We start from the raw sequence: 23950 nt of genomic DNA on the forward strand, positions 1-23950 counted from the left end.
ATAAACAAGTCATGCACCCTGTAGAGAGTTTGGCTACAATTAAGTCACTCTCTAAAGAATTCAGCAACACACAAGTAACTGTGGAGAGAGTTCAGCTACAAACAAATTACCCTGTAGAAAGATCAGCTACGAACAAAACACTTTGTAGAGAGTTCAGCTACAAACAAATCAAGCTGTAGAGCGATCAGCAACAAACAAATCAACTTGTAGAGAGATCAGCTAGAAACAAATCAACCTGCAGAGAGATCAGCTACAAACAAATCAACTTGTAAAGAGATCAGTTACACACAAATCTACCTGTAGATATATATAAGCTAGAAACAAATCACCTTGTAGAAGGTTCAGCTACAAAAAAAAATCATTCTGTAGAGACATCAGCTAGAAACTAGACACAATGTAGGGAGTTCAGCTACAAGCAAATCACCCTGTAGAGAGTTCAGCTAAAACAAATCAACCTGTAGAGAGTTCAGCTGCAAACAAGCCACCCTACAGAGAATTCAACTACAAATAAATCACCCTGTACAAAGATCAGCTAGAAGAAGTTAACTTGTAGAGAGTTGCAGCTACAAAGAAACCATCATGTAGAGAGTTGACTACAAACAAGTCACCCTGTAGAGATATCAGATAGAAGAAGTTACCTTGTAGAGAGTTCAGCTACAAAGAAACCATCATTTAGAAAGTTCAGCTTCAAACAAATCACCTGTAGAGAGTTCAGCTACAAACAAATCTCCCTGTAGAGAGATCAGCTAGAAGAAGTTACCTTGTAGAGAGTTGCAGCTACAAAGAAACCATCATGTAGAGAGTTGACTACAAACAAGTCACCCTGTAGAGATATCAGCTAGAAGAAGTTACCTTGTAGAGAATTCAGCTACAAAGAAACCATCAAGTTGAAAGTTCAGCTACAAATAAGTCACGCTGTACAAAGATCAGCTAGAAGAAGTTACCTTGTAGAGAGTTGCAGCTACAAAGAAACCATCATGTAGAGAGTTGACTACAAACAAGTCACCCTGTAGAGATATCAGCTAGAAGAAGTTACCTTGTAGAGAATTCAGCTACAAAGAAACCATCACGTAGAGAGTTCAGCTACAAACAAGTCACCCTGTAGAAAGATCAGCTAGAAGAAGTTACCTTGTAGAGAATTCAGCTACAAAGAAACTATCAAGTTGAAAGTTCAGCTACAAATAAGTCACCCTGTAGAGAGATCAGCTAGAAGAAGTTACCTTGTAGAGAGTTCAGCTACAAAGGAACCATTCTGTAAAGAGCTCAGCTGCAAACAAATCACCTGTACAGAATTCAGCTACAAACAAATCACCCTGTAGAGAGATCAGTCACAAACAAGTTACCCTGTAGAGATATCAGCTAGATACAAATTACCTTATAGGGATCAGCTACAAACAAATCACCCTGTAGAAATATATGTGTTGGAAACAAATCATCATGTAGAGAGTTCAGCTAGAAACAAGTCACTCTGAAAAGAGTTCAGCTACAAACAATGGGAGTTTAATTTACAGTTTAGTTATGTATAAGAAGTCACCTTATTACCTACAGTATGATTATCTTTCATTGTGAAATATACAAATATTTTAATCAGACAAGAAACTGTACACAACATTTCTTCCTTTGTTCCACAATTCCTGCAGAAAAGAAAAAAAAACAAGTTAGAAGGAAGCACCAAAGCCAGTTAATGGCCAGCTTTGTGGCTTGCAATACAAAAAGAAGTGATATCTAAACCAAAACAGCCAAGCTGTAAAAAAAAAATTGCGGCCCCCAAAAAGGCCAGGATGAAAAAAGATGTGAATCCAAGGTGGCAGCAAGAATCGAAATGGCTGTGATGGTAGGTTAATGGCTAAAATTTTAATTACGACAAATCCGGTGAGTTTGGTGCCGAATCCTAGTGGATAAGGCAACACAAATTCACCTGAATTGTCGTAATTAAAAATTTTGCCATTAACCTACCATCACAGCCATTTCTTGGCCGCCACCTTGAATTTCACATCTTTTTTCATCCTGGCTTTTTTGGGGGCCGCACTCTTTTTTTACAGCTTGGCTGTTTTGGTTTAGATATTTTTTACATGAAAATTTTTATCACAAAAAAATTTTGTACGAAATAAAGCGAATTGCTGTAATACACTGTATTGACAAACAGTTCTGGCATTACCATCACTCCATAATGGTTTGACAGCTGGCCTATGTAACAAAAGTTATTTAGAGACATGAACTGACTATAGTGTAGTATATAAACTTAATAAACTGTAGTGAACTGTTAACTAAACAATATTACAAGAAAGACTATCCTGCAGTGTTGTTCAGTCATGGTTGTACAGGAACATGTTTCAGAGTGTTGGGGTAAAGTTAGCCATCACCAATCAATCACAAACTGATCAACACCCATGCAGACACAGAGGGTCCCATTGAGAGGGCTCTTGCAGCTCAGTTCACAAGTGCATTTATATAAAAGTGTTGTAAAGTATGTTATCACTAACCAATAACACTAATAGCTACATTGCTTTGGCTGCTATACTCCTCTACATCTAATGCATGAGCTCTAATGCATGTAACGTGATATGTCATGCTCATGTAAAGGTCTTTTTTATAATTATGTTCTGTGTACTTCATGCATGCATGCACTACATACTTAATACAAAGATTACAACATAAACAGTTGATATCCACAAATATCCTCTTTGATATTATTGACATATTTTGTATATCATAATTATATACAAAATATGTCAATAATTTGTGGCTTTGCCCAGCACATTGAAAATTTATTTAAGCAATTTGCAAATACAAAAAACAGCAATACTCCAACACTCCTGACACCTACTAAAACCAATAGTATCAAAGAGCTGAACATGTACATGTGTTCACTATCAATAGTTTTACACACCTGAGTTGTCCATACTAAATGTATAGGATATTCTTATAAAGCCGCCTCAATCACATCACTCACTAGTTCTTACCCATACAAAGCACTTTATTGAAAAACTTAAAGGGCTTTTAAGCATTAAATTCCTAAATAATTTGGCAGTTGGCCCATGTAACTATTTAGAGTTATTTAGGGGCTGGGTGAGCATGAACTGACTATACTGTAGTATAATCTAGTATATGGGTCACATGATCCTTCACACCACACCTCTACTACACTACATACTAACACACTGGTAGGATAGTCGTGTCTTACTACATTGAATTGTGTTACTTACTAGGAACACTAACACTTCAACTTATTTCATCACTAACATACTAACTAACCTCATCAAGTGCATTTATATCTGCTCCTAATCTGATCAATGTTCCTATTGCTTGAACATGTCCCATCCTAGCAGCATGATGTAAAGCAGTCCTTCCCACCTGTAATAATATACAGGTAACATGATATGATTTCATCAATTATAACACATCTTTGGATCATTCAAATAACCAAGTATATGTTATGTGTGAACAACAAAACAATTTCAACATAATCTATAGAAACGTTCATAATTCTCTGCAGCTGAATAATATTGTGATCTTTTAGCCATACTATTTAAATGTGGTTAAACACCATGGCATTTAGTGTGGTAAGTATTCAAATTTGACCACTATTCAATACTCAAAATCAATATTTAAGCTCATAATTTTAATATCAATTGTGGCACTACTCAAGTGTGGCTACTGTTGAAGGTGCTTCATTTACAAATTAAATATGGTAATAGTTTATAAACCAGCAATGTAAATTTTATTTTTCAGAAGAGCAAACATCAGTATGTATCAAGACACACGGTAGTGTGTCGTGCGGCCCAAAAAGCCGGCGCGTAACACCCGTGAGTATATTGACAGGAAGAAAGAAAATGCAATTTTCGCACCTCCGTAGCTCTGTGCTTCCTTGATGAAACAAGACGATTTTTGCTGTGGACATGCCCTCCAACTGCAGCACTCCACATTCCAAATTTGAGTGAAATCGCTTCGCGCGTTCCCGAGATATGCGACTTCAAAAATTGGCTCAGTTTCTTCGTTTTTTTTTCTTCTTATTTTTCTTTTTCTTGTCGCACACTTACAAAAACTCCTATAAAACTCGAACGCCATATCCGATTGCCTTGCAATTTGGCACACAGAAGGGGGATATAAAGGCGCATCTCTGTACCAACTTTGGCTGGAATACGTTAAACAGGCAAAGAGTTATGAGCGATTATTCACGAAAAATAACACCAATATGTTGTCACGCCTACAGGGTAAACCGCGTATGGGAAGAAGCTGAAAATCGGTGGGTGAATAGGTTAACTATTGAACCTCAAACCTTTTGTGGTTTGAAAGAAATCGAGCTAAAAATCAGGAAGATACAACGAAAAAACCAACAGTGTGTAACAATTACGCAATCGAGATCAGCTAATAAAAAAACGACTGCTTGCCACGCCTACCAGATAAACCGCTTGGGGTAATGCTTTGAAAATCGTTGTACAGATGGAGTAATCATCTTAGAAAGGCTCATCAATGGTGTAGAAGAATCAGACTTAAAGCCATGGAGTTATAACACGAAATCCAACTTGGTGCAGCAAGTGCGAGATCGAGATACTCTAATAGAGTAGTCATCCTAATAGAGCAGTCACTCTGAAGAGAATTCAAGAGATCAGCTAGAAATAAGAAACCTGTATAGAGATCAGCTACACACAAATCACCCTGTAGAGAGATCAGCTAGAAGAAGTTACCTTGTAGGGAGTTCATGCAACTATGGAAAGAAATAGTTTAGCTAGAAAAAATCACCTTGTAGAGTTCAGCTACAAAGAAACCACCATGCAGAGAGTTCAGCTACAAACAAATCGCCCTGTGGAGAGATCAATAGAAGAAATTACCTTGCAGAGAGTTCAGCTACAAAGAAACCATCATGTAGAGAGTTCAGCTACAAACAAATCTCCCTGTAGAGAGATTAGCTAGAAGAAGTTACCTTGTAGAGAGTTCAGCTACAAAGAAACCATCATGTAGAGAGTTCAGCTACAAACAAATCTCCCTGTAGAGAGATCAGCTAGAAGAAGTTACCTTGTAGAGAGTTCAGCTTCAAACAAATCACCCTGTAGAAAGATCAGCTAGAAGAGGTCACCTTGTAGAGAGTTCAGCTACAAAAAAACCACCATGTAGAGACATCAGCTAAAAGAAGTTACCTTGTAGAGAGTTCAGCTACAAAGAAACCACCATGTAAAGAATTCAGCTACAAACTAGTGACCCTGTAAAGACATCAGCTTGAAGAAGTTACCTTGAGAGAGTTCAGCTACAAAGAAACCATTATTTAAAGAGCTCAGCTGCAAAAAAATTACCTATACAAAATTCAGCTACAAACAAATCACCATGTAGAGAGATCATCTAGAAGAAGTTAACTTGTAGAGAGTTCAGCTACAAAGAAACCACCATGTAGAGAGTTCAGTTGCAAAGAAAGCACCCTATATAAAATTCTGCCACGAACAAATTGCCCTGTAGAAAGATCAGTTAGAAGAAGTTACCTTGTAGAGAGTTCATCTACAAAGAAACCATTTTGTAAAGAGTTCAGCTGCAAACAAATCACCTGTAAAGAATTCAGCTACAAACAAATCACCTGTAGAGAGTTCAGCTACAAACAAATCTCCCTGTACAGAGATCAGCTAGAAGAAGTTACCTTGTAGAGAGTGAAGCTACAAACAAATCACCCTATTGAAAGATCAGCTAGAAGAAGTCACCTTGTAGAAAGTTCAGTTACAAAGAAACCACCATGTAGAAAGTTCAGCTACAAACTAGTCACCTTGTAGAGACATCAGCTAGAAAAGTTACCTTGTAGAGAGTTCAGCTACAAAGAAACCATTCTGTAAAGAGCTCAGCTGCAAACAAATCACCTGTAAAGAATTCAGCTACGAACAAATCTCACTGCAGAAAGATCAGCTAGAAGAAGTTACCTTGTAGATCGTTCAGCTACAAACAAATCATCCTGTAGAGAGATCAGCTAGAAGAAGTTACCTTGTAGAGAGTTCAGCTACAAAGAAACCACCATGTAGAGAGTTCAGCTGCAAAGAAATCACCCTGTATAAAATTCTGCCATGAACAAATTGCCCTGTAGAAAGATCAGTTAGAAGAAGTTACCTTGTAGAGAGTTCATCTACAAAGAAACCATTTTGTAAAGAGCTCAGCTGCAAACAAATCACCTGTAAAGAATTCAGCTATGAACAAATCACCCTGTAGAGTGATCAGCTAGAAGAAGTTACCTTGTAGATAGTTCAGCTACAAAAAAATCTCCTTGTAGAGAGATCAGCTAGAAGAAATTACCTTGTAGAGAGTTCAGCTACAAAGAAACCATCATGTAGAGAGTTCAGCTGCAAAGAAATCACCCTGTAGAGAGATCAGCTAGAAGAAGTTAACTTGTAGAGAGTGAAGCTACAAAGAAACCATCATGTAGAGAGTTCAGCTACAAACAAATCTCCCTGTAGAGAGATCAGCTAGAAGAAGTTACCTTGTAGAGAGTGAAGCTACAAATAAATCACCCTATCGAAAGATCAGCTAGAAGAAGTCACCTTGTAGAAAGTTCAGTTACAAAGAAACCACCATGTAGAGAGTTCAGCTACAAAGAAACCACCATGTAGAGAGTTCAGTTGCAAAGAAAGCACCCTATATAAAATTCTGCCACGAACAAATTGCCCTGTAGAAAGATCAGTTAGAAGAAGTTACCTTGTAGAGAGTTCATCTACAAAGAAACCATTTTGTAAAGAGTTCAGCTGCAAACAAATCACCTGTAAAGAATTCAGCTACAAACAAATCACCTGTAGAGAGTTCAGCTACAAACAAATCTCCCTGTACAGAGATCAGCTAGAAGAAGTTACCTTGTAGAGAGTGAAGCTACAAACAAATCACCCTATTGAAAGATCAGCTAGAAGAAGTCACCTTGTAGAAAGTTCAGTTACAAAGAAACCACCATGTAGAAAGTTCAGCTACAAACTAGTCACCTTGTAGAGACATCAGCTAGAAAAGTTACCTTGTAGAGAGTTCAGCTACAAAGAAACCATTCTGTAAAGAGCTCAGCTGCAAACAAATCACCTGTAAAGAATTCAGCTACGAACAAATCTCACTGCAGAAAGATCAGCTAGAAGAAGTTACCTTGTAGATCGTTCAGCTACAAACAAATCATCCTGTAGAGAGATCAGCTAGAAGAAGTTACCTTGTAGAGAGTTCAGCTACAAAGAAACCACCATGTAGAGAGTTCAGCTGCAAAGAAATCACCCTGTATAAAATTCTGCCATGAACAAATTGCCCTGTAGAAAGATCAGTTAGAAGAAGTTACCTTGTAGAGAGTTCATCTACAAAGAAACCATTTTGTAAAGAGCTCAGCTGCAAACAAATCACCTGTAAAGAATTCAGCTATGAACAAATCACCCTGTAGAGTGATCAGCTAGAAGAAGTTACCTTGTAGATAGTTCAGCTACAAAAAAATCTCCTTGTAGAGAGATCAGCTAGAAGAAATTACCTTGTAGAGAGTTCAGCTACAAAGAAACCATCATGTAGAGAGTTCAGCTGCAAAGAAATCACCCTGTAGAGAGATCAGCTAGAAGAAGTTAACTTGTAGAGAGTGAAGCTACAAAGAAACCATCATGTAGAGAGTTCAGCTACAAACAAATCTCCCTGTAGAGAGATCAGCTAGAAGAAGTTACCTTGTAGAGAGTGAAGCTACAAATAAATCACCCTATCGAAAGATCAGCTAGAAGAAGTCACCTTGTAGAAAGTTCAGTTACAAAGAAACCACCATGTAGAGAGTTCAGCTACAAACTAGCCACCTTGTAGAGACATCAGCTAGAAAAGTTACCTTGTAGAGAGTTCAGCTACAAAGAAACCATTCTGTAAAGAGCTCAGCTGCAAACAAATCACATGTACAGAATTTAGCTACGAACAAATCATCCTGTAGAGAGATCAGCTAGAAGAAGTTACCTTGTAGATAGTTCAGCTACAAACAAATCTCCCTGTAGAAAGATCAGTTAGAAGAAGTTACCTTGTAGAGAGTGAAGCTACAAACAAGTCACCCTATTGATAGATCAGCTAGAAGAAGTCACCTTGTAGAAAGTTCAGTTACAAAGAAACCACCATGTAGAAAGTTCAGCTACAAACTAGTCACCTTGTAGAGACATCAGCTAGAAAAGTTACCTTGTAGAGAGTTCAACTACAAAGAAACCATTCTGTAAAGAGCTCAGCTGCAAACAAATCACCTGTACAGAATTCAGCTACAAACAAATCACCCTGTAGAGAGATCAGCTAGAAGAAATTACCTTGTAGATAGTTCAGCTACAAACGAATCACCCTGTAGAAAGATCACTTAGAAGAAGTTACTTTGTAGAGAGTTCAGCTACAAAGAAACCATTCTGTAAAGAGCTCAGCTGCAAATAAATCACCTGTACAGAATTCAGCTACGAACAAATCTCCCTGTAGAGAGATCAGCTAGAAGAAATTACCTTGTAGAGAGTTCAGCTCCAAACGAATCACCCTGTAGAAAGATCACTTAGAAGAAGTTACTTTGTAGAGAGTTCAGCTACAAAGAAACCATTTTGTAAAGAGCTCAGCTGCAAACAAATCACCTGTACAGAATTCAGCTATGAACAAATCACCCTGTAGAGAGATCAGCTATAAGAAGTTACCTTGTAGATAGTTCAGCTACAAAAAAATCTCCCTGTAGAGAGATCAGCTAGAAGAAATTACCTTGTAGAGAGTTCAGCTACCAAAAAACCATCATGTATAGAGTTCAGCTGCAAAGAAATCACCACTGCCCAAATTTCAAGGCAATAGCTCTTTCCAATCTGAAGTTATCAATTGTCAAAGTTGGCAAATTGGATGTGTGTGGAAGACCCCTTTTCGCAAATCCGGTCACATATGTATTATATATATAATTTGTACATTTACTGATAAAATATTTAAAGTACATCTACTTCATCTTTTCTTCTACCTGTAGTAAAGAACAAAAACATAGGTTAAAAAAGTCCCAAAGCTGGCCATAGGCCGGCTTTGGGGTATAAATATACAAAAAGAAATGAAATCTAATCCAAAACAGCCAAGCTGTAAAAAAACGTGTGCGGCCCTCAGAAAGGCTATGGTGAAAAAAGATGTGAAATCCAAGGTGGCGGCCAAGAAATGGCTGTGATGGTAAGTTGTGCGGCCCTCAGAAAGGCTATGTTGAAAAAAGATGTGAAATCCAAGGTGGCGGCCAAGAAATGGCTGTGATGGTAAGTTAATGGTAAAAATTTTAATAACGACAATTCAGGTGAATTTTTGTGCCGCTTTTTTCACATCTTTTTTCACCATAGCCTTTCTGAGGGCCGCACACTTTTTTTACAGCTTGGCTGTTTTGGATTAGATAACTGTATACAGAATATAAAATCTGTCAATAATTAGTGGCTTAATTTTCCTATCACCTTGAACAATTATTTAAGCCTGACATCCAACAAAACGAATAATATCAAAGAGGTGAACATGTACACATGTAACACTTTCACACCGCAGATCAAAGGAATTCTTTATGCTACAAATGTGATGTGGCACACTTAGCAGTGCAACATCTAGATGTTGCACTGCAAAGTGTGCTGACAACTCATTACTGCATTCCACAAACTGTACAGCTTTAATGCTTCTTACTATTGAATACTGTAGTAAAATGTATATGAAACCTATATGAGCAACATCCACTTTACATTGTGGGCTTCAGTGATCTCCTGTGGCCTACAATTGAGCCCTCCTGTGGCTCTCAATTGAGACCAACCGAATCCCACAATCAAAACTGTCTAATGGTGATAAGGTTTCTTATACATTTTGAAAACCTTACATAGTAAGTGCTAGTGTTATAGTAAGAGCTAATGTGAAGCTTTGATATAGTAACCATAATGATATATTCAACCACCATAGAGGATCCTGGACAAATGCCAGACCACATTAAAGGTACCCTCAACCACATCAAAGGCATTTAACTTAAAAGTAAATTTAGCAGCTTAAAACTACTGTAAAAGTAACTTGAAAGGGTTAGAACTACTGCGCGCCCGAGGGCGAGTGCGCACATATCAGGCAATGCACGACCTACAGCGTTGCAACTAATATGTTACACTTCAAAGTAGCTTTTTAAGCTTTTGAAGGTGCTTTTTAAAGTAGTTCTAACCCTTTCAAGTTACTTTTACAGTAGTTTTAAGCTGCTAATTTACTTTTAAGTTAAATGCCTTTGATGTGGTTGAGGGTGCCTTTAATGTGGTCTGGCATTTGTCCAGGATCCTCAGTGGTGGTTGAATATATCATTATGGGCCGCACGACACACTACCGTGTGTCTTCATAACACATGTTATAAAACTATTGATAGTGAACATGTAATAGTTGTAACACTGTAAGGAGTGCATTGCCTGATATGTGCGCACGATGCCCGAGGGCGCGCACGGTAGTGTGTCGTGCGGCCCAAGAAGCCGGCGCGTAACACCCGTGAGTATATTGACAGGAAGAAAGAAAATGCAATTTTCGCACCTCCGTAGCTCTGTGCTTCCTTGATGAAACACGACGATTTTTGCTGTGGACATGCCCTCCAACTGCAGCACTCCACATTTCAAATTTGAGTGAAATCGCTTCGCGCGTTCCCGAGATATGCGACTTCAAAAATTGACTCAGTTTCTTGGTTTTTTTTTTTCTTCTTATTTTTCTTTTTCTTGTTGCACACTTACAAAAACTGCTATAAAACTTGAACGCCATATCCGATTGCCATGCAATTTGGCACACAGAAGGGAGATATAAAGGCGCATCTCGATACCAACTTTGGCTGGAATACGTTAAACAGGCAAAGAGTTATGAGCGATTATTCACGAAAAATAACACCAATATGTTGTCACGCCTACAGGGTAAACCGCGTATGGGAAGAAGCTGAAAATCGGTGGGTGAATAGGTTAACTATTGAACCTCAAACCTTTTGTGGTTTGAAAGAAATCGAGCTAAAAATCAGGAAGATACAACGAAAAAACCAACAGTGTGTAACAATTATGCAATCGAAATCAGCTAATAAAAAAACGACTGCTTGCCACGCCTACCAGATAAACCGCTTGGGGTAATGCTTTGAAAATCGTTGTACAGATGGAGTAATCATCTTAGAAAGGCTCATCAATGGTGTAGAAGAATCAGACTTAAAGCCATGGAGTTATAACACGAAATCCAACTTGGTGCAGCAAGTGCGAGATTGAGATACTCTAATAGAGCAGTCATCCTAATAGAGCAGTCACTCTGAAGAGAATTCAAGAGATCAGCTAGAAATAAGAAACCTGTATAGAGATCAGCTACACACAAGTCACCCTGTAGAGAGATCAGCTAGAAGAAGTTACCTTGTAGGGAGTTCATGCAACTATGGAAAGAGATAGTTCAGCTAGAAAAAATCACCTTGTAGAGTTCAGCTACAAAGAAACCACCATGTAGAGAGTTCAGCTACAAACAAATCGCCCTGTGGAGAGATCAATAGAAGAAGTTACCTTGCAGAGAGTTCAGCTACAAAGAAACCATCATGTAGAGAGTTCAGCTACAAACAAATCTCCCTGTAGAGAGATTAGCTAGAAGAAGTTACCTTGTAGAGAGTTCAGCTACAAAGAAACCATCATGTAGAGAGTTCAGCTACAAACAAATCTCCCTGTAGAGAGATCAGCTAGAAGAAGTTACCTTGTAGAGAGTTCAGCTTCAAACAAATCACCCTGTAGAAAGATCAGCTAGAAGAGGTCATCTTGTAGAGAGTTCAGTTACAAAAAAACCACCATGTAGAGAGCTCAGCTACAAACTAGTGACCTTGTAGGGACATCAGCTAGAAGAAGTTACCTGGTAGAGAGTTCAGCTACAAAGAAACCATTCTTTAAAGAGCTCAGCTGCAAACAAATCACCTGTAAAGAATTCAGCTACAAATAAATCACCTTGTAGAAAGATGAGCTAGAAAAAGTTACCTTGTAGAGAATTCAGTTACAAAGAAACCACCATGTAGAGAATTCAGCTACAAACTAGTGACCCTGTAAAGACATCAGCTAGAAGAAGTTACCTTGAGAGAGTTCAGCTACAAAGAAATCATTATTTAAAGAGCTCAGCTGCAAACAAATCACCTATACAGAATTCAGCTACAAACAAACCATCATGCAGAGAGATCAGCTAGAAGAAGTTAACTTGTAGAGAGTTCAGCTACAAAGAAACCATCATTTAGAGAGTTCAGCTTCAAACAAATCACCTGTAGAGAGTTCAGCTACAAACAAATCTCCCTGTAGAGAGATCAGCTAGAAGAAGTTAACTTGTAGATCGTTCAGCTACAAACAAATCACCCTGTAGAAAGATCAGCTAGAAGAAGTTACCTTGTAGAGAGTTCAGCTACAAAGAAACCACCATGTAGAGAGTTCAGCTGCAAAGAAATCACCCTGTATAAAATTCTGCCACAAACAAATTGCCCTGTAGAAAGATCAGTTAGAAGAAGTTACCTTTTAGAGAGTTCAGCTACAAAGAAACCATTTTGTAAAGAGTTCAGCTGCAAACAAATCACCTGTACAGAATTTAGCTACAAATAAATCACCCTGTAGAGAGATCAGCTAGAAGAAGTTATCTTGTAGAGAGTTCAGCTACAAACAAACCATCATTTAGAAAGTTCAGCTTCAAACAAATCACCTGTAGAGAGTTCAGCTACAAACAAATCTCCCTGTAGAGAGATCAGCTAGAAGAAGTTACCTTGTAGAGAGTGAAGCTACAAACAAATCACCCTATTGAAAGATCAGCTAGAAGAAGTCACCTTGTAGAAATTTCAGTTACAAAGAAACCACCTTGTAGAGAGTTCAGCTACAAACTAGCCACCTTGTAGAGACATCAGCTAGAAAAGTTACCTTGTAGAGAGTTCAGCTACAAAGAAACCATTCTGTAAAGAGCTCAGCTGCAAACAAATCACCTGTACAGAATTCAGCTACAAACAAATCACCCTGTAGAGAGATCAGCTAGAAGAAATTACCTTGTAGATAGTTCAGCTACAAACAAATCACCTTGTAGAAAGATCAGTTAGAAGAAGTTACCTTGTAGAGAGTTCAGCTACAAAGAAACCATTCTGTAAAGAGCTCAGCTGCAAACAAATCACCTGTACAGAATTCAGCTGTAAACAAATCACCCTGTAGAGATCAGCTAGAAGAAATTACTTTGTAGAGAGTTCAGCTACAAAGAAACCACCATATAGAGAGTTCAGCTGCAAAGAAATCACCCTGTATAAAATTCTGCCACAAACAAATTGCCGTGTAGAAAGATCAGTTAGAAGAACTTACCTTTTAGAGAGTTCAGCTACAAAGAAACCATTCTGTAAAGAGCTCAGCTGCAAACAAATCACCTGTACAGAATTCAGCTACAAACAAATCACCCTGTAGAGAGATCAGCTAGAAGAAATTACCTTGTAGATAGTTCAGCTACAAACAAATCACCCTGTAGAAAGATCACTTAGAAGAAGTTACTTCGTAGAGAGTTCAGCTACAAAGAAACCATTTTGTAAAGAGCTCAGCTGCAAACAAATCACCTGTACAGAATTCAGCTACGAACAAATCACCCTGTAGAGAGATCAACTAGAAGAAGTTACCTTGTAGATAGTTCAACTACAAACAAATCTCCCTGTATAGAGATCAGCTAAAAGAAATTACCTTGTAGAGAGTTCAGCTACAAAGAAACCATCATGTGGAGAGTTCAGCTGCAAAGAAATCACCACTGCCCAAATTTCAAGGCAATAGCTCTTTCCAATCTGAAGTTATCAATTGTCAAAGTTGGCAAATTGGATGTGTGTGGAAGGCCCCTTTTCGCAAATCCGGTCACATATGTATTATATATATAATTTGTACATTTACTGATAAAATATTTAAAGTACATCTACTTCATCTTTTCTTCTTCCTGTAGTAAAGAAAAAAAACATAGGTTAGAAAAGTCCCACAGCTGGCCATAGGCCGGCTTTGGGGTATACAAATACAAAAAGAAATGAAATCTAATCCAAAACAGCCAAGCTGTAAAAAAAGTGTGCGGCCCTCAGAAAGGCTATGGTGAAAAAAGATGTGAAATCCAAGGTGGCAGCCAAGAAATGGCTGTGATGGTAGGTTAATGGTAAAAATTTTAATAAAGACAATTCAGGTGACTTTTTGTGCCGCTTCACAAAATTTACCTGAATTGTCATTATTAAACTTTTTACCATTAACCTACCATCACAGCCATTTCTTGGCCGCCACCTTGGATTTCACATCTTTTTTCACCATAGCCTTTCTGAGGGCCGCACACTTTTTTTACAGCTTGGCTGTTTTGGATTAGATTATGTTTACACATCCACACTAAATGTACGGGATATGTTTAAAGCCTCATCACTCTTTAGTTACTTGTTCTTATTCATATAATACACTGTATTGACAAACAGTTCTGGCATTATCATCCCTCCATAATGGTTTGACAGCTGACCTATGTAACAAAAGTTATTTAGAGACATGAACTGACTATAGTGTAGTATATAAACTTAATAAACTGTAGTGAACTGTTAACTAAACAATATTACAAGAAAGACTATCCTGCAGTGTTGTTCAGTCATGGTTGTACAGGAACATTTTTTCAGAGTGTTGGGGTAAAGTTAGCCATCACCAATCAATTACAAACTGATCAACAACTATGCAGACACAGATGGTCCCATTGAGAGGGCTATTGCAGCTCAGTTCACAAGTGCATTTATAGTGAAGTATGTTATCACTAACTAATAATCCTAATAGCTACATTTCTTTGGCTGCTATACTCCTCTACATCTAATGCATGAGCTCTAATGCATGTAACGTGATATGCCATGCTCATGTAAAGATTTTTTTTATAATTATGTTCTGTGTACCTCATGCATGCATGCACTACAAACTTAATACAAGGTTACAACATAAACAGTTGATATCCACAAAGTGAAACTTCATATCTTGAAGGAACTGGGATGTCCGTTATAGCAGGTATTCCCAAAAGCTTAACTTTCACATTCAGAAGCCTTGAGTCAACCTTTATACTACTTGATAATATTAACTTGACCAAAGTCTTATCTTTCAAATCCATTTAATCGTCAATAGTCAGCAACTTTTATATATACTCATGCACTACAGTGTGACTGCCCTTTTACATCTATTGCCACCTTTGAGCTAAATCTTTGCCATCATGTACATAGCTTAATGGATGTGGCATCCTCTCCACTGTTTAAAGTTCAAACAGCATGGTTTCCAGTAAAATATTTGAATAACAAATATCACATGCCAGGACTAAACAGAAATAAAATTACAGGTACCTTTGGGTTTAATACAGTGAATGGCTTGAAAGTTGTGGTGAAGTCACAAGAGATTGGTGCTGCCGCAAGAGACTTTGCCATTGCATAGTGGCTTCTTGCATAGAAGTATAAAGATTTTTTCAACCTGAACTATTTGGCCCCAAAAGTGTGGAGGCCAAACATACTTTTGAAACTTGTGTGGGGTCCATGGCCTCCTAGTTCCAATGCTTCTGTTCTGACTGTGAACAAGAGAGCAAAAGACATTTGTGACCCAGTCTGGGAAAACTGGTCTTATCGCCCATGTCTGCAGATTCGATTTTTCACCCAGGACACAAAGCTACATGAATAAACTATCTAATTCCACAATCAAAATCAGCTAGACTTGAGTGGTCTGGTTTTGCTGGCTGCTTTTCCCAAGCCCAGTGTCAATCCATACACACAGTGTGGGAAGTCTGGGGATGACTGTATGTGGCTGTACAGCTCTGTAGTGTTGAATAAGTACCACTACTGTGAATTACCTTTTATTTTAGCCAGTTTTGATACCTGAATGGCCCATAACTTGGCATAATTCATCCCTACGCCTTCCTTTTCAATTTTTGAACACCATCTTGCCTACCTTCCAGGCCCTCCACCTCCCACCCCTTTATAGCACAACTAATACAGTCAACCTCGGTTAAAAATTATCTAAAATGGTGGGGAACTTAGTTGTTGGCTACTTGCATAGTGGATGCTCTGGAAGGTAAGGAATTGGTGTAAAACATTTGAAAATTTGGTACACATAGCTTCAACCATTGGCGAGCTACAACACACTAAATACTTAAAATTGGCATTTCTTGATACTTTTAAATATGCGATAAGACCGGTTTTCCTATACTGGATCACATTTTACAATGTGTATTATGAAACTAGACATGTGCTGTTGTGTACACATCTTCACAAAACACTAGTGATATAGTAGCTCACATGGTAGCAGTAAAATCTGGGGTTTGGGTGGTGCACTGAAATATCAGTTTGAAAGCAGCAAGAGTGGTATTAATCTTAATTATCAATGCTATTCGGAGTTTGCGTACTTGTTCATAGGTATCAAGTAATGGCTGCTAAACTATGGTTGCTATGGATCAATTACATGTTTCTATAGCAATGGTTGCTGATAACTATTATACATGTTTGAATAGCAACCCATTACCATAGAGATGGCTTTTCAAGTAAAATTCAGTTTGGTCCATAGTACTTGTGCATGCCCTTGAATACTACTAGGCTCACAAAATTTCACATTTTTATGGTGATTAAATTTTTATAGTGGTTAGATTTTAACCCCCTCACCGCCAAATTTGTAGAGGCTCCAATCTACTGTTTCTAAGCTGCTGTAACTTACACACCATACCATATACTCCTATAAAACTATATTACAAATTACTCGCTATAGAACAAGGTATTCGATTATGAAGCTGTTGTTTACACAAGAGCAACCACAAATCCATTATATAACTTCAATGTACAAAAATCGATCTAAGTGAAACCAAACGTGAAATTTCATTATTTTACTGGCCAGCACTGTTTATAATAATACGATAAACATCACTAACCTGTTTACAGTTGAAGCGATTATCTCTAAGTCAGGTTTTCCAGTGCGCAAGCACATACAGACACGAGGTCACTGTTTTGAGGCATACAAAAGTAGTAATACGCCACTCCAACCTATATAATCCCTCTCCTTATTGTTTATCGTGATTAGTAGTTGCCATTATCATGTCGAAGAATGGTTTATAATGCTTGTTATTGACGTTCCGAAAGTATGCAATTGCATCATCTAATCGCTGAATAGTGTGCGAGAGACCAATTATCCCTGTTCCCATTCACTTAAGGGCGTGCCCACTACTGAATAAGCGCAGGGGCTCCTAAAACACTTGAGTGAAGTTACAGAGCATTTAGAATATGATGCTACGAGTGCTTATAATTGAAACCACCATATGGCGGTTGTGGCGGTGAGAAGTTTGATCCTTCTAATTCTATATTATTCTATTATGCACATAAAAGTCCATTGCAACTTGTTTCATCACATGAATTTACAAATTTATTTTCCAATTACGTTAAAATATCTAAAAACATCATTGTTCCATCACCTACTACTGGTAAACATCACACATTCACTACATGTGTACAACGCTCAATACTACTATCAGCCACACACTGACAATACACCATAAAATGTACTAACCCAGCCACCAGTAGTGTTCACATCAATGTATCTGGCATGTATTAATCTCTCCACAGTAACAACATCACCAGCTTCAGCTGCTGTTAGTAGTTGATCACATTCTGATGTCTGTAATAATATCATGATAACACAAACATTAAAAGGATCACACGACAACAAGCACTACACATATAAAATTTTCTGTGTAAATGTAGTAGTATGGAAATCCACTAGAACTGATACCAACAAAAACCAATTATAGCTGCTAGTGTAAGAATGATAATGAATTTTATAGCCTAGTAGGAGACATTAACAAAGATTACTAAAGCAAGGGAGATCATCACCTGATGTATAATTTTAATCTTGATTTAGTCTCTACAACAACAATGCCTAATATAGGGATTAAGTTTACATGTTGTGTGATGAGATGTGATGATGTACATCTTGTTTCAGCACTTTATAATGATCACTACTAACCTGTAAAATTTTCATACATGTCAGCTAACTTTTGTAACTTATTATTAATCTGTCCCATCAAAGATAAGTATGGCATAATCATGATTTATTACAACTACAGAAAAAATTGGAATTTTCAACTAAAATAGGAACCATAGCACATCAATAAAAAGTACTGAAGTAGTGCATGATATTAATCACAGTAAAACAATAAGAAGTGCTATATCTCTACTGTGCATTTCCATTATAGTATCTTGAGCAGAGTAGGGATATAACACTTCTGATTGTTTTACTGTGATTTAATATCATGCACTACTCCAGCTTGTTTCAGTACTTTTATCTATGTGCCATGGTCCCTACTTTAGTTGAAAATTCCTATTTTTGTGTACTTGTTTGTTAACTTTTTTTTTTGTAAAATATGCATACTGCATCAAAAGAAATGGTGCCACACACCCCAGCTACCAATTATTGCCTGAAAATTGAAGTATCCATAATGCTTTGTTGTTACCTATGTTCAATCCGTTACACAGCATTATGAATTTAAAAATGGTCGAAAAGCACCTATGCAATCAAAGCAACCACTATAAAAAATACAGATGATTTCAGGTACGAAGGGAAGCCATCATGTGCTATGGCCAAATCAACACATTTTGCTGTCAGTCAAAATGAATGGGACACAAAGGAGGACACTTGTAAATCCATCAAGAATGCATTATATATACTGCGGTATGCCAAATGGCACCTCCCTGGTGTCAAACAGTAAAAAAAATCAAGCCTGTAGCCTTAGCCATAGTTGCATAATGTTTTTTTTGTCTGAAGGCACCAGTCAATCAGGCAATCAGTTAATCAGTAAAAAATCTGTTTAATTATTAAAAACAATATATATATAGCAACTTGTTGAAAGCATTTTTGGTCAATCTGAAGGCTTATTTGGGCTTAGTTTTACGTAACCAATACTACTTCCTCATCGTAAAGGAAAAGTGAGGCCGGTTTTTGAATGATGTTTGTCATGGGCTACTCCTACACCTTTCTGGTCTCTACTATACAGTACTATTGTACTGTATGATTCATATTCATAGCAATCATTACTCCATGATGGGGTACAAAAACAAAACAATGGAACAAAACCAGAACAGTTACAGTTGCAACACAATATTACACCATGTGTGACTGAATTTTGGAAAAAAATGTTCCAAATTGCACATTAGAAGTTTTGAGATAAACGGTTATAAAGAATTCAGTCAGCGTAACTTGCCGAGGACGGCAAGCATGCGTATGAAATTTACACAAGATGTGCATCAATCTATTACCTTTCAAATCATATACTTGCAGCTACTTGTTTCAAGCCCAATTAGATATAAAATCTGAGCAGTTGGATGAGCAAAGCAGTATCATGAGTGCTCACAAAGGGGAGGAGGGTAGGGGGTGGCAAGGTGGGCAAAATATAGATTTCAAAATTGAGGCAGACCACGATTGAAGTTTAGACATGAGATTACAGGGCTGTGCTAGCATCTTAGTGGCTCATACGCAGCAAAATAAACAAAAAATCATTTGGCCAACATTATCAGGCCATACACCAGTAAACCACTGATTCTTGCCAAGCCAGGCTCTTCACAAGGCCTGAAACTGCAACTTGAGTTCTTTACACCACCCAGAAAGACATCTGTTAAAACCGCCCTCGAATAATTTGAGTATAGTAGTGAGGGATAAATCTGGTAGTACAATATAGTGTAGCTATCCACTGGTGGTGTTAGTTTGATTTTGCCTGATGTGTGATTTGGAGCATAAAATCTGGTCACATATTATATTTTGTGGGGGAGGATCAAAGTGACACCACTACTGTATTTTCAATACAGTATCAATTAACTGTACAATTGTACTGTATGAGCTATACAGTACAGGCTATGTAGCTAATAGAGCAAATACAGTGAACAATTAAACAAATACAGTACACTTGGGCAAACACAGTATACATGTAGTTATGCAGAAAATTTGTGTAAGGAATGTTACAAAAACAATCCCATTCAGACAGCACGATTCATCACATCTGTGACATTGCAAATCACTAAAACTGGTTCTACCAGTTTGTTCAAAAACTAGAAAAGTATAATATGAACACTCACTGATAGCCTGATTGCCAAAAGTCACAGCAACAACCCCACACAGACAGCATGAAGGATCACATGCGTGACTCTGTAAAATGTTAAAATTAACATGTTGGTTGCTGGGTCCCACCCCTGGGAATAGTGGCAATTGCCACCATTTATAGAGAATTAAATTACACATATGTGCTCATATATATAATATATTTATCAAGACACACGGTAGAGTGTCGTGCGGCCCAAGAAGCCGGCACGTAATACCCATGAGTATAATGACAGGAAGAAAGAAAACGCAATTTTCGCACCTCCGTAGCTCTGTACTGCCTTGATGAAACAAGATGATTTTTATTGTGGACACTCCCTCCACCTTCAGCACTCCACATTCCAAATTTAAGTGAAATCGCTTCAAGCGTTCTCGAGATATGCAACTTCAAAAATTGGCTTAGTTTCTTGGGTTTTTTTTCTTCTTATTTTTCTTCCTCTTTTCGCACACTTACAAAAACTGCTATAAAACGCGAACGCCATATCCGATCGCCTAGAAATTTGGCACACAGAAGGGGGTTATGAAGGCGCATCTCTGTACCAACTTTGGCTGGAATACGATAAACAGGCAAAGAGTTATGAGCGATTATTCACGAAAAATAACACCAATATGTTGTCATGCCTACAGGGTAAACCGCGTATGGGTAGAAGCTGAAAATATGTGGGTGAATAGGTTAACTATTGAACCTCAAACCTTTTGTGGTTTGAAAGAAATCGAGCTAAAAATTAGGAAGATACAACGAAAAAACCAACAGTGTGTAACAATTACGCAATCGAGATTAGCTAATAAAAACGACTGCTTGCCACGCCTACCAGATAAACCGCTACGGGTAATGCTTTGAAAATCGCTGCACAGATGGAGTTATCATCTTAGAAAGGCTCTTCAATGGTGTAGAAGAATCAGACTTAAAGCCACGGAGTTATAACACGAAATCCAACTTGGTGCAGCAAGTGCGAGATCGAGATACTCTAATAGAGCAGTCATCCTAATAGAGCAGTCATCCTAATAGAGCAGTCACCCGAAGAGAATTCAAGAGATCAATTAGAAACAAGTAACCTGTATAGAGATCAGCTACAAACAAGTCACCCTGTAGAGAGATCAGCCACAAACAATTCACCCTGTAGAGAGATCAGCTAGAAGAAGTTACCTTGTAGTAGGCATTCCAGCCCGATTTTTAAATTTTGGAAAAATGGGCTTTTTATATGCTCAATAGATAGAGTATTGATTGCCGATCTCAGAAATATATAGTTTGTTGGGTTGGAATTAGCTACTTTGGCATGCACAGTGCTTAAAAACTGAAAAAAGGTACATTTTTCTCCGGGGCTCCCCATACATTTTAAAGGGAAAAATGGCACAATTGAATCAGGAAGCCATCTAGCAATCTGGACTATCTTGAAACTGCAGTTGCTTCTATCTGCAAGTTTGTACATGTAATGAGAGTAACTTCAGATTGTATCAGATCTCAGCTATCTTTGTATACTTTGTGGTGAGCAAATATGTTTCACCTATTGCACACTTCTCAATACAATGGTGTATACCTATAGGCAAGAGGCTATGTCAAGTAAGTAAAAACATCAAGTTAACAACTTATAAAGGTAAAAAACTAAAGTGGAGGTGCCGCAATGATGCAACAATACCTAAGGTGGAGTTGTGGTTTCAATTATGGTATTGTTATGCCGACTTTGAAGTGGTTTATACTTTTGAGCTGATGACACAGCCATCAGAAGATTGTTCTGGAGCTGAAAATCGCTAACCCGAGCGAAGTAACTACGCACTTTAAAGTAAGCACCAGTGACTACCTTCCACCCGACAGTACGTTTTTTAAAGTTTTAAAGTATTCTACATACATTATAAGGGTTGAAAAGATTACAAAACAACACAAAACTTACTTATATGTAACGCGCACGATAAAACTAAGATTTTCATGATGATCAACGTGTGGACAAACCCCACAGTGATTTTCATCCTCATTGGAGCTTGGACGACGGAGCAATCCCAAGTTAAATACGAGTTGTTATTTTGTGCCAGGGTTCTATTGGGGAATATACGGAGAATGTTTTTATTAAAAAATCTCGGATACTGGAATGCCTACTTGTAGGGAATTCATGCAACTATAGAAAGAGATAATTCAGCTAGAAGAAATCACCTTGTAGAGTTCAGCTACAAAGAAACCACAATGTAGAGAGTTCAGCTACAAACAAATCGCCCTATGGAGAGATCAGCTAGAAGAAGTTACCTTGTAGAGAGTTCAGCTACAAAGAAACCATCATGTAGAGAGTTCAGCTGCAAACAAATCACCTGTAGAGAGTTCAGCTTTTTTTTTATTTATTTTTTAATGATATTTAATCAGGGAAAATAGCGTCAGCCAAAGAAGGCTGTTTTTCAGCTATGCCCTGAGAGCACAACAAAAAAAAAATACAATACAATATAAGTACATACATACACAACAAAACAGAATTACATTGTACAAAATAATGTTTTAAAACCATTCACAGTTTTAGCACTGTATAGTGCTTTAGGTAATCTGTTCCATATGGCCGTACCCCTGTACGCCAAAGACTGTTTTCCATAATTAGTTCTAACACTTGGAACAAATAATTGGTGTAAATTTCTACCACCGATTAAACAAATCTCCCTAACAAACTTCTCCTAGCTACAAACAAATCTCCCTGTAGAGAAATCAGCTAGGAGAAGTTTCCTTGTAGAGAGTTCAGTTACAAAGAAACCATCATGTAGAGAATTCATTTACAAACTAGTGACCCTGTAGAGACATCAGCTAGAAGAAGTTACCTTGTAAAGAGTTCAGCTACATAGAAATCATTCTGTAAAGAGCTCAGCTGCAAACAAATCACCTGTACAGAATTCAGCTACAAACAAATCACCCTGTAGAAAGATCAGCTAGAAGAAGTCACCTTGTAGAGAGTTCAGCTACAAAGAAACCACCATGTAGGGAGTTCAGCTAGAAGAAGTTACATTGTAGAGAGTTCAGCTACAAAGAAACCATCATGAAGAGAGTTCAGCTGCAAACAAATCTCCCTGTAGGGAGTTCAGTTAGAAGAAGTTACCTTGTAGAGAGTTCAGCTACAAAGAAACCATTCTGTAAAGAATTCAGCTGCAAACAAATCACCTGTACAGAATTCAGCTACAAACAAATCACCCTGTAGAGAGATCAGCTAGAAGAAGTTACCTTGTAGAGAGTTCAGCTACAAATTTAAAGAAACCATCATGTTGAGAGTTCAGCTGCAAACAAATCACCTGTAGAGAGTTCAGCTACAAAGAAACCACCATGTAGGGAGTTCAGCTAGAAGAAGCTACCTTGTAGAGAGTTCAGCTACAAAGAAACCATCATGAAAAGGGTTCAGCTGCAAACAAATCTCCCTGTAGAGGGTTCAATTAGAAGAAGTTACCTTGTAGAGAGTTCAGCTACAAAGAAACCATCATGAAGAGAGTTCAGCTACAAACAAATCACCCTGTAGAGAGATCAGCTAGAAGAAGTCACTTTGTAGAGAGTTCAGCTACAAAGAAACCACCATATAGAGAGTTCAGATGCAAACAAACACCCTGTAGAAAAATCAAATACAAACAAATCACCCTGTAGAAAGATCAGCTAGAAGAAGTCACCTCATAGAGAGTTCAGCTACAAAGAAACCACCATGTAGGGAGTTCAGCTAGAAGAAGTTACCTTGTAGAGAGTTCAGCTACAAAGAAACCATTCTGTAAAGAGCTCAGCTGCAAACAAATCAACCTGTATAGAATTCAGCTACAAACAAATCACCCTGTAGAGAGATCAGCTAGAAGAAATTACCTTGTAGAGAGTTCAGCTACAAAGAAACCATCATGAAGAGAGTTCAGCTGCAAACAAATCTCCCTGTAGAGAGTTCAGTTAGAAGAAGTTACCT

General features: G+C 37.8%; 1 protein-coding gene across 1 annotated transcript in view; it reads right to left on the minus strand.

Annotated features, from left to right (window-relative positions):
* The window catches only part of LOC136253056 (uncharacterized), a 106434-nt gene that overhangs the window by 40202 nt on the left and 42282 nt on the right, over positions 1–23950 (minus strand). The window contains exons 5-6 of the mRNA XM_066045646.1: positions 17472–17579; positions 3256–3354 (exon numbers count right to left, since the gene is read on the minus strand). Of these exons, the coding sequence (XP_065901718.1) occupies positions 3256–3354; positions 17472–17579 (207 nt within the window). The remainder of the gene's footprint in view (positions 1–3255; positions 3355–17471; positions 17580–23950) is intronic.

Source organism: Dysidea avara, chromosome 4 (assembly GCF_963678975.1).
Source record: "Dysidea avara chromosome 4, odDysAvar1.4, whole genome shotgun sequence".
Classification (NCBI taxonomy): Eukaryota; Metazoa; Porifera; class Demospongiae; order Dictyoceratida; family Dysideidae; genus Dysidea; species Dysidea avara.